A 12,419-nucleotide genomic window follows, 5' to 3' on the forward strand; every position below is an offset into this window, starting at 1 on the left:
AAATCTCTTCCTTGCAAGTGACGCTTTTCCCGAACAAGAAACTGCACCTCTGCAGCCAAACCCCACAAAATGCTTCTATAAATACAGAGATCAATAGTTAACTCTGATGCCAACAAGAATGACACCGAGGGGCTGGAGCAGGAGTGTGGTAATTGAAATCTGCTGACGCAGCTGCTGCTCAACATAATTCAGGGAACTGCAGCAATAAAACTTCCCCGTTCTGTCACTCCTTACAATTAGTCCCAGAGCTCTCCGGTCATTTTAACCACCAGCACTCCATGTAATTACAGCACTGCAGACATGAGACCAGCCAGCAGCTTTTACATTCTCTGGTGCTTCAGTAGGATGAGAGGTAACAAGAAGCTTTATCAAATTATTAACTATTATCATACAGAAACGAGAAACCCACCCAGTAAGAACATGGGGTGGGGAAAAGCTTTCACTGCTCAAATGAATGTAAAATGAAACAAAGGGATCTGAGCACATTCAACAGCAATGTTTTAGCTGGAATGTATAAAAAAAAAAATCCATCCCATCTCTGTCATTTCCTTGTTGCTGGTAAGAGCAGCCTATCAGAGCTGTTCCAATCCACAAAAAGGAAAAAAGTCCATGTATAAAGTCTTGTTCCATCACTATTATACCAACCTTTTCAGTAAAGTGTGCAAATACAAATAATGATGTATTTGCAAGTCACATTTAAAGCACTTCAATGGCACAACTGTTCCAAACGTAATTTAAACATAATTTTTTTTTGTTTAGATTTGTTTTCAATTCTGCAGTACGGGTTGTTTATATTGGAGAGAACTAGTTTGAGCAATTTGAAAGTGCTGGGTAATACACTGTTTAATTGCTGTTCCAGGAAAAAAAGGGGTGGGGGAAAGGAAAAGCTAAACCAGGATTCAAAGCTTTCATTCTTACACACGGCCCAAGCAACAGTAGTTTTGTTTTTCCACTTAAAAACACATGCTCTTGGGTTCTAAAAAGAAGAGTCTATATGGGATTTAGAAGATTCTAGGCTTTGTAATTTGCATTATTGTTACCAAAAATATATAGGCACCAGTAAGGTTTTAAAACAAAAAACCCCACCATACACATCTGTACTTCTTCCTCCTCCTCCTGCCAAAAACATGTACAGAAGTTTCCCAATTATCCTGCATATGTATCAACTAAACAGTCTCTGAGCTGTGTAATTAAGAATTTATAGGCAGAAATCCTGTACCAGGTTCCAGCCCAACTTGAGAAGTTAAAACCTCCTCTTGGAAATTGGTTCTCAATTAAGACTTTAAACATTCTGGCAATTTACAGGGGATGAAGGGAGTGGGTAACACATGCACCTTTCAGAATAACAGAACACCTTCTGGAGGTTTCCCAAAGAGGTTCAAGTGGTCACAAAAATCAATTTTGCTTGCATGAACTCTGTATGTTCTACACTTACTTCAGAGAAAGTGTTTTACTAAATCAGCACAAACTCTGTATTTTCCATGACAAAATGCAAGGCCTCTGACTAAGAGCCTTAACTACATTTTTTCCCCCTCTTGTACCTCTGTTGTAACTTAGTTTATAAATAAGCCGCTTCACCAGCACTGTCTTCAGATATCAAAGCCATAAATCATCTTATTAGTTTCCCTTTTTGTCCTCACTTCTCAACTCTTCCTGTAGTTGTGCTGTGCACTGTGATAGGCTCAGGAGGATGAGTAATGATGGGAAAAAAAGAAGGGTTTGTTCTTTCCACCTCTGAGTGGATGCACTGCATTCTGCTCTGTTCCCAGGTATTCTTGCTATTCCAGTCACAGAGCATACAGAGATACAGATCTGCTAATCCTACTTCCTGAGTGGTCATTTTGGAAAGGATTTAGATAAACCTCAGGGTGTGGACCATCCTGAAATTAATTTTCATTGGTGAAGTAAAACTAAAACATAAATACCAGCAGGTAAAAATGAGTGCACAAACCCTTTCAGCCAAAAGGCTCAATGAATGGATTCTGTGTGTTCTATCTTCCCTCCATCCAGTTTCACCACTATCTGTTTTTCCCAAATCCTTTTCATTCCTTTTCTTATGCAGTGTAAGTCATGTCATGGTTCTATTGAGAAATAGGTTTCAGGTAGCACAAATGAGAATGTTAATTGATGCAGTCAGATAATTTTAAAACAAACAGAGATCAATGCCTGGCATATTTGCAAGAAAAGCCACCAGGAAAAAAAAACACCTCAGTCCTGAGAACCATCTGATCCTCATTACTCACCACCAACCTACTTCAAGGTGGAAGAAGTTTGTAGCTTTCTATCTGTCACTGAGAAATCACTCAACCCATATAATTACATGATCTTAAACACTAAAAAAAGGAACAAGCATCTTCTGTTTAAGAAGCAAAAGAGCAAAACTTGCTTATTTAGGCATAGTAAAAGCTTTACTTAATGTTACTTTTTGTCCTGGAGAGCTCTCACTCAGGCACTCACCAGATCCCCTGGCATTCCATTTGCCTCAGATCACACCTTCAGAAAAGCAGGGTGGAGGGGAGATGAAGTTAACCCTTGCCCTGATTGTTTGTCCCTGGGTAAAATGCCTTGGGATAACCACACAGTTAATCCCAGGGGGAAAGCTACGTAGAAACAAGACAGAACCTGAATCAAAGTTTCCCTGGTAATTCAATTACAAAGGAATTCTTAACCATAGCCCTGAGATCTCCGATGGTTTGCTTTCCTCCACTCAGACCTCAGCTCTGCAAAGGCAGCATAGGAACCTTCATCATAACTACTGCAAAGAGCTGGGACACGAAAAGATCACCGGTCTTCTCCAAAAAATGTAGGATTTCCATTTTAATTCCGAATGTAGAGAAATTAAAACTCACCGGGATCAGAATTTTACAACGGGTACTGACAGAGCCATAAACACAACAAGGTATTTCCTGCTCACGAGTTACAATACACCAAGTTGGTCGAAGACCCTAAAGCTTTGCTCGTGAGGACTAAGCTCTAGTTTTACTTCAAGGAGGTCGAGTCACTTTTTGTGTCCTCCCACAGCACAGGGCTGCAGTATTTAAGATGAAATAAGGACTGATATTACTGCTGTCTCCACAGTCTGATACCACAGGTATGGCTGTTCCCTCCTCCATATCCCCCCACGTTGCACAACATTAATTATTAGAATTAATACAAGTGTAGGCATGAATTTTGATTGGGGAGAATGAAGGCTGAGCTCCCCAAAGTGGTGTGTGAAATTAAACTCGATTACAACTGAAACTAATGCAAATGCTGCATTTAAGCCCCATTTTGGATAACAGCCTGTTCTTTGTTCCATGCTCATACTAACAAAAGCCATCCTAGGCCATCAACAGGGCTCCACACACAAAAATGGAAACAAAAATCATTACCTAGAGAGTCTTGATCTTTCCTCCAGCCTCTCAATCTGTAATGTAACACTCATTTCCCCTTTCCCAAGGGATTTTTTAAAAATGCGTGTGTGTAAACAGAGTGTGGTGATATTCATCAGCATGAGACCTTATATCACAACTTGATGAAAGGATATCAAGATTATAACAGTTCCTTTTTTTTTTTTAAATAAGCAAATAGGTTACCATATTAACAGTGTACAGAAACTGGTATTTCTATACCACAACTGATTTTTTTTATCTAGGCATTGTGGTATTTCCCCATTTAACTGCACATCTGTTTTCAATAATCCTGCAGCTGCTACCTATTGGTCTGCCTGCCTTTTGTTTTTACCTCCTTTCCTGACAGACTTGGGAACAACTGAAAACCAGAACAAAAAATAAGAAATAAAACATGCAACTAATGACTGATAAGCAGCGTGAAATGTTGCAAATTCCCTGCAGTGCTGAGTATGAGCAGAAAAGAACTTTCTACTCCAACAGCTAAGGGGGGGCTTTACCTTCCATGTGTGTTTAACTCACCTGCAGTGACCAAAAAGAATCATCTCTGGTGAAAAAGGCACAGGAGTAAAAACCAATTGAAAATCACGAGATAAAGGTAAAGCTATTATAGGTTGGTTGAGGTTGTTAGAACAAATTTCCATGACAGCACATACACAGAAAACCTGCTCTGTGTACAAACAGCTCCAGAATCCTAAATACTCCATGACAGCACGTACTACAGCATTTTTTTGTTTGGTTTTTGTGGGTGGTTTTATTTTTACTTACCAATAAAGCAGATCTATCACTGAGGGAAAGGCACAGAACTGAATTTGTTTGCTTTTAAAGACATTTTAAAGCTAGAAGCCCACATGTAGCCACAATCCTTACATTGCTAATGTGGAATTAAGAGAGTTAATAAAGCTCTTTGACTATTTTATTAAGGAAAAGCCTGTGCCTGTCTCATACAGCACAGACCAGACCTACAGAAAAAGACACACTGCAAAGCCAGTCACCTGGGTGGGAAAGGGAAAGAAGAGCAGCTTGTACAGGGAAAACACAAATTACAGCAACACATTCACTTTTCTACACCTCCTTCCTGGCCATTACTGGGTTTGCACGGAAGAGGTGACAGCAAAGATGTTTCTGCCTGTGAGAAAGCACTGAATGGAGATCTTTAAAATATTCATACAGACCTACATAATCCAGTGCCTTAAACCACAAGGCTATATACTACTGCTTTATTCTCACTCCCATTATCACCCAAAGAGCCCGTGACATATTTTCCAGTTACAACTTGCACCTTTAATTAAAGCACACATTCAGCTTTAAGACTAAAGCCTCGCAGATCAGTCTCAGAAGGGCAGGCAGCACTGTAATTATTTCCAAAACCACCTTTGCCTAAACAAGGGTGACTTCAGAATAGGCCATGAAAGGCCATTAGTTTCCTTTACAGCAGCTGGGTATTATTGACAGTAGGGTCTCAATCTTTACTGCTCTGTTTTGCTACACCTTGAGGGGAAACGTGGACTTACATTCCCTTTATATTTGCAAGTAGAACACAATTCCTTTCAGGGGGGACAAACAGCACCTGTGGAAAGGTGATGCTTTGTGGCAAACAACACTCACCTCCTGAAAGAGTGTAGACATTTCACAGACCAGACATGAGCTGGGGCTTTGCATTTCACATTTGTGCCTGTCGGAGAGGAAGAAATCTCGCAGCAGTGGAGTGTGGGTAAGTGCCTGGACAATACAGTTCATAAAACATGTGTTCCCAAGATTGATTAGCCCTCGTAGACCTATAAAGACAGAAAAGGGGGAGGGGATGCATAAGCATTATCGAGGAAACAAAACGGTGTATTTGCATTTTTATATAGTTTTCACAATATTGCCACAGCTTTGCTGTAGATGCACAGCTCCAAGTACAGTTTTATACTGATTTAGGGAGGCTACTGGGTTTGTTGTACTCAAGTCATGAGGAGCTGCAGAAGCTTTCTGAACTACACTAGGATTTGTTTCTTAAATTCTCAGAAATAAGGAAACCACCACCAATAGCATTATTTTGCAATGGCAGTTTTGCTACATGTCACCAAAACATGTCCCTCCCCGAGCTGATACCGAAGTGCAATGACAGCAGCTGGGAAGTCACTACGGTAAGAGAACAATACATTTAAATAAATCAATAAGTAAGTTTTCAGATGGTTTAAAAAGGCTTTCCCTCATGCAGGTCACGAAGCCAGAATAAGGTTTTTATAGTATTATAATGCAGTAATCATCTTTCTAAGACAGGCAGCAAAGGGAACAGCCCTGACAAACAGTCAGGCCGTGACATCCAATGCAGACTCAGAAGATTTTTTTTTTTTTTTAATAAAACCCAAGATTGGAACAAAACCACCTTAAAAGAGAAAACTCTGAACAACACTAATTCCACACTCATTTTAGGTAAATTAATCTACAGCAGACATCAAAAAATTCGAGTTGGCATAAGAGGATTCATCACACCTTAAGTCAATGCTCAGTAATGCCCAGAGACGATTTCTTGTGCTTGGAAACCAAGATGCTTAAAGGAAAGCTCTTTTGTTGCACAACAGAAGAGAGGTTAGGAGTGGGGAAAGCTTTTCAGTCATTTGCAAAGTCTAAGTGAGAAAAAAAACATGCTCAAATCCTTGAGTATTCTTCCAAAATGTTAACATTATACCATACAGGAGTGCTAAACAAGAAGAGCATCAGGTGGACAAGAATGCTTATTTTGAATCAAAAACTTACTTTGAAATGAGATAAAATGCACCGATAGATACAATTCTGGTATTGATTTAAAATTAACATAGTCCTCTCCTGCAATATAAATAGGATTACTACAGAAACATTGAAATTAAAAACAGGATTACTTGAGAGAGAACGAAGAATTTCCTCGTGGTTCCAAGAGGGGGAAAAAAAAAATTATCAGCTGGCAGTGCTGTGGTAATTAGAACTAGTGCAGTTCCCTTGCAGTACAGCAGATAGTGCTCAAAGGGCTCTTTAGCATCCTGCAGCAGGAGGAGGTGTGGTCCAGTTGCTACGTTACCGAGGAGAATCAGCCCTACATCAGCTTGAACTGCTCATTGAGCTGAAGGCACGGACACAGAGCACTCCTAAATTTTTTTTCCTGCTCTAATGCAACATCGACCTCCTCCCCACAGCTTCCTGTTCCTTCTGTTTACTCTCAGGACAAAGTTTCTCATTATATTACAGTGACTTCTACTGGGCAGCAGCTTATTGCAATTATTCGCCTTATTTTCATGCTGGGAGGCAATAAGTGTGTGCACAACATTAGCAGAGTGTTAAATAGTTAATTTGTTGGAGCAGCTTGAAATATGGGGTGAGGCTTCAGCTTGGTACACAATCCTATTTCAGTGCCCAGTCTGGTCTCTGCAAACAACGTCTCAACAGGAGGGTGTTCGTGCTGTGCAAGTGGAGAAACGTCTGGTCGGTACCTCTTGCCTACCCCTCCCCTGGTTTTTTTTGCCATTTAAAATTGAGTGGTTTTATTTAAATCACAGGCTGTGCACACAGAAGGCTGGAAGGCTCCCTCACATGCAGGGTATTTCGGGAAGCAGAAGAGTCTCTCCCTATTTCTCCCTCGGGTTAGAACCAGATTTCCAAGTCAGCCTGTTCAGCACAGAAAACTAGTGGAAAACCAGCAGTAAATCTAGAGATTCACCCTAGAACTTTTCTTTTTGGTAGCTAATAGAGCAGTCACAAAAGCAAACACATAAAGGCAGCTTTTTGGAATCATTTATTAAGCATCATTTATTACATGCCTGTGGCTGGACCGCCTTTCCCTGTGACCACAAGAATCAAATCTTCCTCAAAGTTGCCACCAGAAGACAAGTTACAGGTGTCAAACTCAGAAGGCTCTTGGATTACTCTACTTGCTTGGTGTCAGTTTTTCATGGATCTAAATGGAGTGATTCATGTGCTATGACTTCACTTGAGTGAACCGAGACAAAGCAACCTGCAAAACAGACAAGGCTGAAACGTGAATACTCCAAACCCTCATAAAAATCAGAAAGTGGTGATTTGTAGCAAAACACGAGAACTTACTTGGTTGAAATGGGAAAAAGTAAAAGGAGCACACATCAATCTTATCCTTGTGGGAGCAATGACTGCAGCTGCTATACTGTCTCAAACTGATGTTTGAAATAAAACAGGTACGAGGCAGTACCTGGGCTGAACTACAGCCCAGGTACTGAGTAACTAATTGCAGCACATTGGAAAATATCAAAATTTGATGTACTTAGCTAAAAGAGCTGACAGAACTCAGAACAACACATCCTGTTGTGCTTAACTTTCATGGGAAAAAAATGAGTTTTACTGGAAAGAAAAACAGCTAAAAATTTAAGCCTGTACAGCATTCTGGTCAATAATACATTAAGAATTGAAAAGATTTGTGCCTGCCACACCTATTCCCTGCCCATTAATAAAGCCTGGCAATGTTCAGCTGCAATAGTCAAGCATTGCAACATGTGGGTCATAAATCAACAAAAAAAAAAATATGCCAAAACCTCACATGCAGCAGTTCACTTCTGCCAGCACCAGCAGTGGTCTCCAGCAGCATCTAATCAGTGGACAGTATTTGTAGGGAGGAGTGACTGTCTAGGAATTACCAACAGGATCCAACCTCTAGTAATAATAAAGCTCTGGTATTTTGCAAAGTTCTGCTGTGCTTCATAGCGTTATCTTTATTTCTGCTTCTTACAAACTGCTTCTGAAATGAGCAAAAGGAACCAGTGAGATTCTTAAAATATTCTACACGCAGATGTGTGTCCTTGTGATAAGCAGTCAGCAGAAAAGCAGTTTTACTTCTGAACCTTGCTGATGTAAATGTAAATATTGGAATAAACTAAATTTCCTTTAATCATAACACATGGAGTACAACCACTGCTCTTGTTCTGTCACAAGCTGGGCTGGCAGGGCTTAAGCACACAAGCAAGAAATCTACTTCTGCAATGCCTTGAGCACAGGGAAATCCACCTGGGAAATTCTTCGTACATTTAGTCTCAAGACTGGGTTCTAAGCAGCTGGCTTACCTTGGTCAGCTTCAGTTCTTCCATGTTCTTCCAATAATGGTTCTGTTTTTCCCAATGCTCAAAGGAAGAGATCTGCAGAACTGGGTAACAAGGCTTGTTGGGACACGGGGAGATCCAGAACACTGGTTCTGCCAGTCCACCCACGCAGGAGAGATGAAAAATCCAAGACAAGATAAGGAAATTCCACTTCTCTGTGAAATGCAACTGTACAGCTATTAAAGGTGGGGAAGCAGGGAAATGAGAGGACCACACATGAATACAAAATACAGTAAACCCAATCTTGCCCTCTTGGGAGAGGTTCTGTTTGTCTCTAAGCCCAGGCTTCCTCCTGGGGTAGGAAAGACACCAAACAAACCAGTCTGAACAAATGTTACCCCACAGAAACCTGTGATTTATTTGAACAAAGGTTCTGGAAGCAAGACCATTGGTCACTGTATAATCCACCTTGGTGAGACAATCAGGAGATCATTCAGATGCACTGAAGAACAGCCAGTTTGAGATCCTTTATACATTAAGGACAGGATGGCAACACCTTAGAGAAATTTTTGCCTCCTACCCCCAGTCCTCCCAGTCCCCCATCTGGTGTTGATGTTTCCCTGCAGCTCCATCAGACAGCATCACCAGTCAGTGCAAGCTGAGGAAGAGCTCACTGAAATATTTAGAGAGAGTTCAACATAACCCTTGGAAGCAAACAGTGTAGCAGAGCAATGATGATTTCTGGAATAATTTTGGGTTTCCATCCTATGTTCATCCAACAGGAATTGGCAACACCATCTAAGAGCATCTTTCTGAAAATGTATTTCAAGAGAGAACTGCCCTACTTCCTAGCACCTAAAACTAAACTCAAATTCTCCCTCAGCTCTCAAGTTTCAGGTGCAGAAAACACCAGACATGACCAGAATGGATCTGTTACAAACACTGGCCCAGTCAGAACAACACAATTCTGTTCCACCTGCACACCAGGAGCAGCAGTTTTGCTAATGGGGTTAGTGACAGCAATTATTCTGCAAAGATAATCCCTTTTGAAATAATAATACAAAAATACTCATTTCAGAAAGCAGCAGTATGCAGATACGTGAAATTACAAGTCCACGCAGGAAAATGTATCACATTCCGTGACACCAGAGATCACATGAGATCAAAAAAACCCAACCATGCAGTTTTGGGGAATTTATTTCCACACAACCTCAGCTGAGCATCCTTTCTCAGAGGCTAAAACCCACAGTAACTGCAGAAGTGGGAATGATGAGTTGAATGTACTAGAACAGGTTTTTTCAGAGATTTTTTACAGAACATTTTTTACAAACTACATGATAACACACTGAGGTATGAAATTATTTTGACAACAGTTTAAGAAAAAGCTACAGAAATTTTTGCCACAGCCAAATTAAATGAAAACATTTCAACCACGTGATCTTAAAAACTAACTGAACAATTCAACATTATCTACCTCCAGCAAACACAGAACACGCAATCTACCATAAAAATGAAAATGATCCAGGAGGGGGAAGGAAAAACTCCTCACTAAACAAGAAAAGGGAGTAGGAAGGGAAAATAAATATGTGGCTTTGGAAGACTAGACTAAAACAATTCAGTTAAATGAATGAAAAAGATGTGGTGAGATCCAGATACATAAAAATAATGAATGAACCACAAGTGCTCCAGGAGCTTCCACAACAGCAAACCCAGTGACATTAAAGAACAGCACAAAGGTGACAAGACCATCCCCCCAGAGCAGTGCTGAGCAACAAGATCAGGACACCAAGGATGCAGCTCCAGGCTTCCTGCCATTGCATCTCCTTGTTGCCCCGACCCTCTCTCATCTCACAGGCCTTATCACTTCCACTTCCCATGGACACCCCCTTCCCAAGTCCCCAAGGGCATCCTGCTCTGTCCTGCAGTGGATCAGCACAAGGAGGTTACAACCATACTGCTTATACCAGCCCCTTCCTTGGGATTTAAGGAATCTTAAATTAGCAGATAAGCTGAGAGGCAACTGCTTGAAAAAACGTCCTTCAAACTAATTCATTGATTCACATTGGTAAAGCAGTAAATCATTTTTCAACAGAGTAGTTTTGACAGCAAGAGTAAGGAAGGGATTACATGACAGATCAAAGAAATTAAGATGAACACTCAGGGCAATAATCCTTCCTCTTTGAGTTACTGCTGAACCAGGTGAAAATGTGCTCAAGTTCCCCTGTCTTTATTCTTCTGACTTGACTCTTCTTCAGCTATTCAGGGCTGCCAGGTCAGTCACTGCTGTTTGAATCACTGCAAATCCCTTCTGAAACAAGCCCCCTTTCCTGAGCTGTAGCTCCCACCCACCCACCTCCCACTCCCAAGCTATTCCATCACCAACAGGCACAACCTGGAGAGTTTCACTCACTCTTCTGCCCTTCCTGACTTTTAAGTGAAGTCACAAGTCAGAACAGAGTTCTAGAGCAGCATTTTTTTTAGCTTATAAGAAGAGATCTGTGACAAATTTTCAATTTTTCTATATATCTTATCTTGTATGTATCTTATATATTAATATAAATATTTCACTATCATTCCATTACCTAAAAATACCTATTAAATATCCTGTTTATGTGTGTGTGCATCAAGATTCACAGACCACTGAATCCTGAAGTTTTGGGAGGATGACAGTGGACATTGAATTTAGGTAATATTGTTACACAAATTTGGATTTCCTTTTTCTGTTTTCACAAATATTTTCATTTGGCACTGACAGGAGTCAAATAAAAGCCAGCCCCTTCCATTCAGAATCCCTGATAATAAAACTGATAATAAACACTGAGAACAGAACCAGCCAGCATAAGACTATGAGGAACAACTCCTGTTAACAGAGAGAAAATAAATTATAGGACTATTTTAGACACACTGCATTATGCACTGCACCAAAAACTAGGAGTTTAGCAACCCCTACATAGCAGAAAGGCAATGACATCAGAAAGGGCTTTCTAGAAGAAAAAAAAAATCACAGAAAATAAATATTTGCATTCTAAATGAAATCCCATCTTTAACTTTCCAATTTCTAGCATAAGGACTCTGGATCACTGAATTTTTTTTTCCATTACTACTGAAGTAACAGATTGCTCAACAGCAAAAAATTTGCTTATGTGTACAAAAGGAAACTGTCCTCGAGTTTGTTTCCAGTTGTAATCCTGGAGTCCAGAAGCTGCTACACAGGAGGGAAGAACATGGCACATAAACAGCAAAATCATTAACTATGGAAAGAAACAGAATATATAGTCATTATTCCTCCTGTATGTATCATCAGCACCAGAAGACAAGGACTATTTATATGGATGAATCATCAAAACTCAAAGTTCTCACTCTTGGTATGTCACTGCTGTGCAGAGTAAGTGGAATTCATCCTCATTACTGACCTGTTTAACTATTAACACAGCTTTACCCTGAGGCAAACACGGGTTGGTCAGTCCATTCAAAGAAATGACTCAGCACAATTTGCTTTAGAGCTGGTAAGTGACAACTCAAAACAAAACAAAACAAAACAATCTAACCAAAACAAACAGAAAAGGGGAAATACAGTCCATGCATTGAGTGCACACTGGAACCTTAACTAGATGCTTGTTTTTCTTAAGGTACTCACTCCTGAGCAACAGTGAGTTTGCTCACTCCTGAGCAAAGTTTTGCTTTTCTAAAAGAGAGTTAATCCCCCACCCTTCAGATTTTAAAGTGGTTCAAAAAATTCCAAAACAACACGGCAGTTCACATTTCCCAGTTTTGCTGTCTGTAAGAAAAGTCTCACTTTAAGTGTTTTGACTTAAATCCAACACTTAAAAGCATGTTTAAGTACTTTATTCAGGTTCACATGGAAACTTGAAGTCTTTTTTTTTTTGGTAGTTTCTGGCATATTTGTGTGCAGCTGGGCAGTTCTGGACTGACCTCAGCACTCACAGGAGACTTTCCAGATTTATCCTTTATGTTGTGTTAGGATTGCCATTCAAAAGTCAATGAT

General features: G+C 40.2%; 1 protein-coding gene across 3 annotated transcripts in view; it reads right to left on the reverse strand.

Annotated features, from left to right (window-relative positions):
• Nucleotides 1-12,419, reverse strand: part of USP22 (ubiquitin specific peptidase 22) — a 96,695-nt gene that overhangs the window by 20,087 nt on the left and 64,189 nt on the right. For all 3 annotated transcript variants that reach the window (XM_017823223.1, XM_017823222.1, XM_017823224.1), the window contains one exon: nt 4,998-5,167. In XM_017823223.1, the coding sequence (XP_017678712.1) occupies nt 4,998-5,167 (170 nt within the window). The remainder of the gene's footprint in view (nt 1-4,997; nt 5,168-12,419) is intronic.

The sequence above is a fragment of the Lepidothrix coronata genome, unplaced genomic scaffold, assembly GCF_001604755.1.
Source record: "Lepidothrix coronata isolate B3197 unplaced genomic scaffold, Lepidothrix_coronata-1.0 Scaffold101, whole genome shotgun sequence".
In the NCBI taxonomy this organism is placed as follows: domain Eukaryota; kingdom Metazoa; phylum Chordata; class Aves; order Passeriformes; family Pipridae; genus Lepidothrix; species Lepidothrix coronata.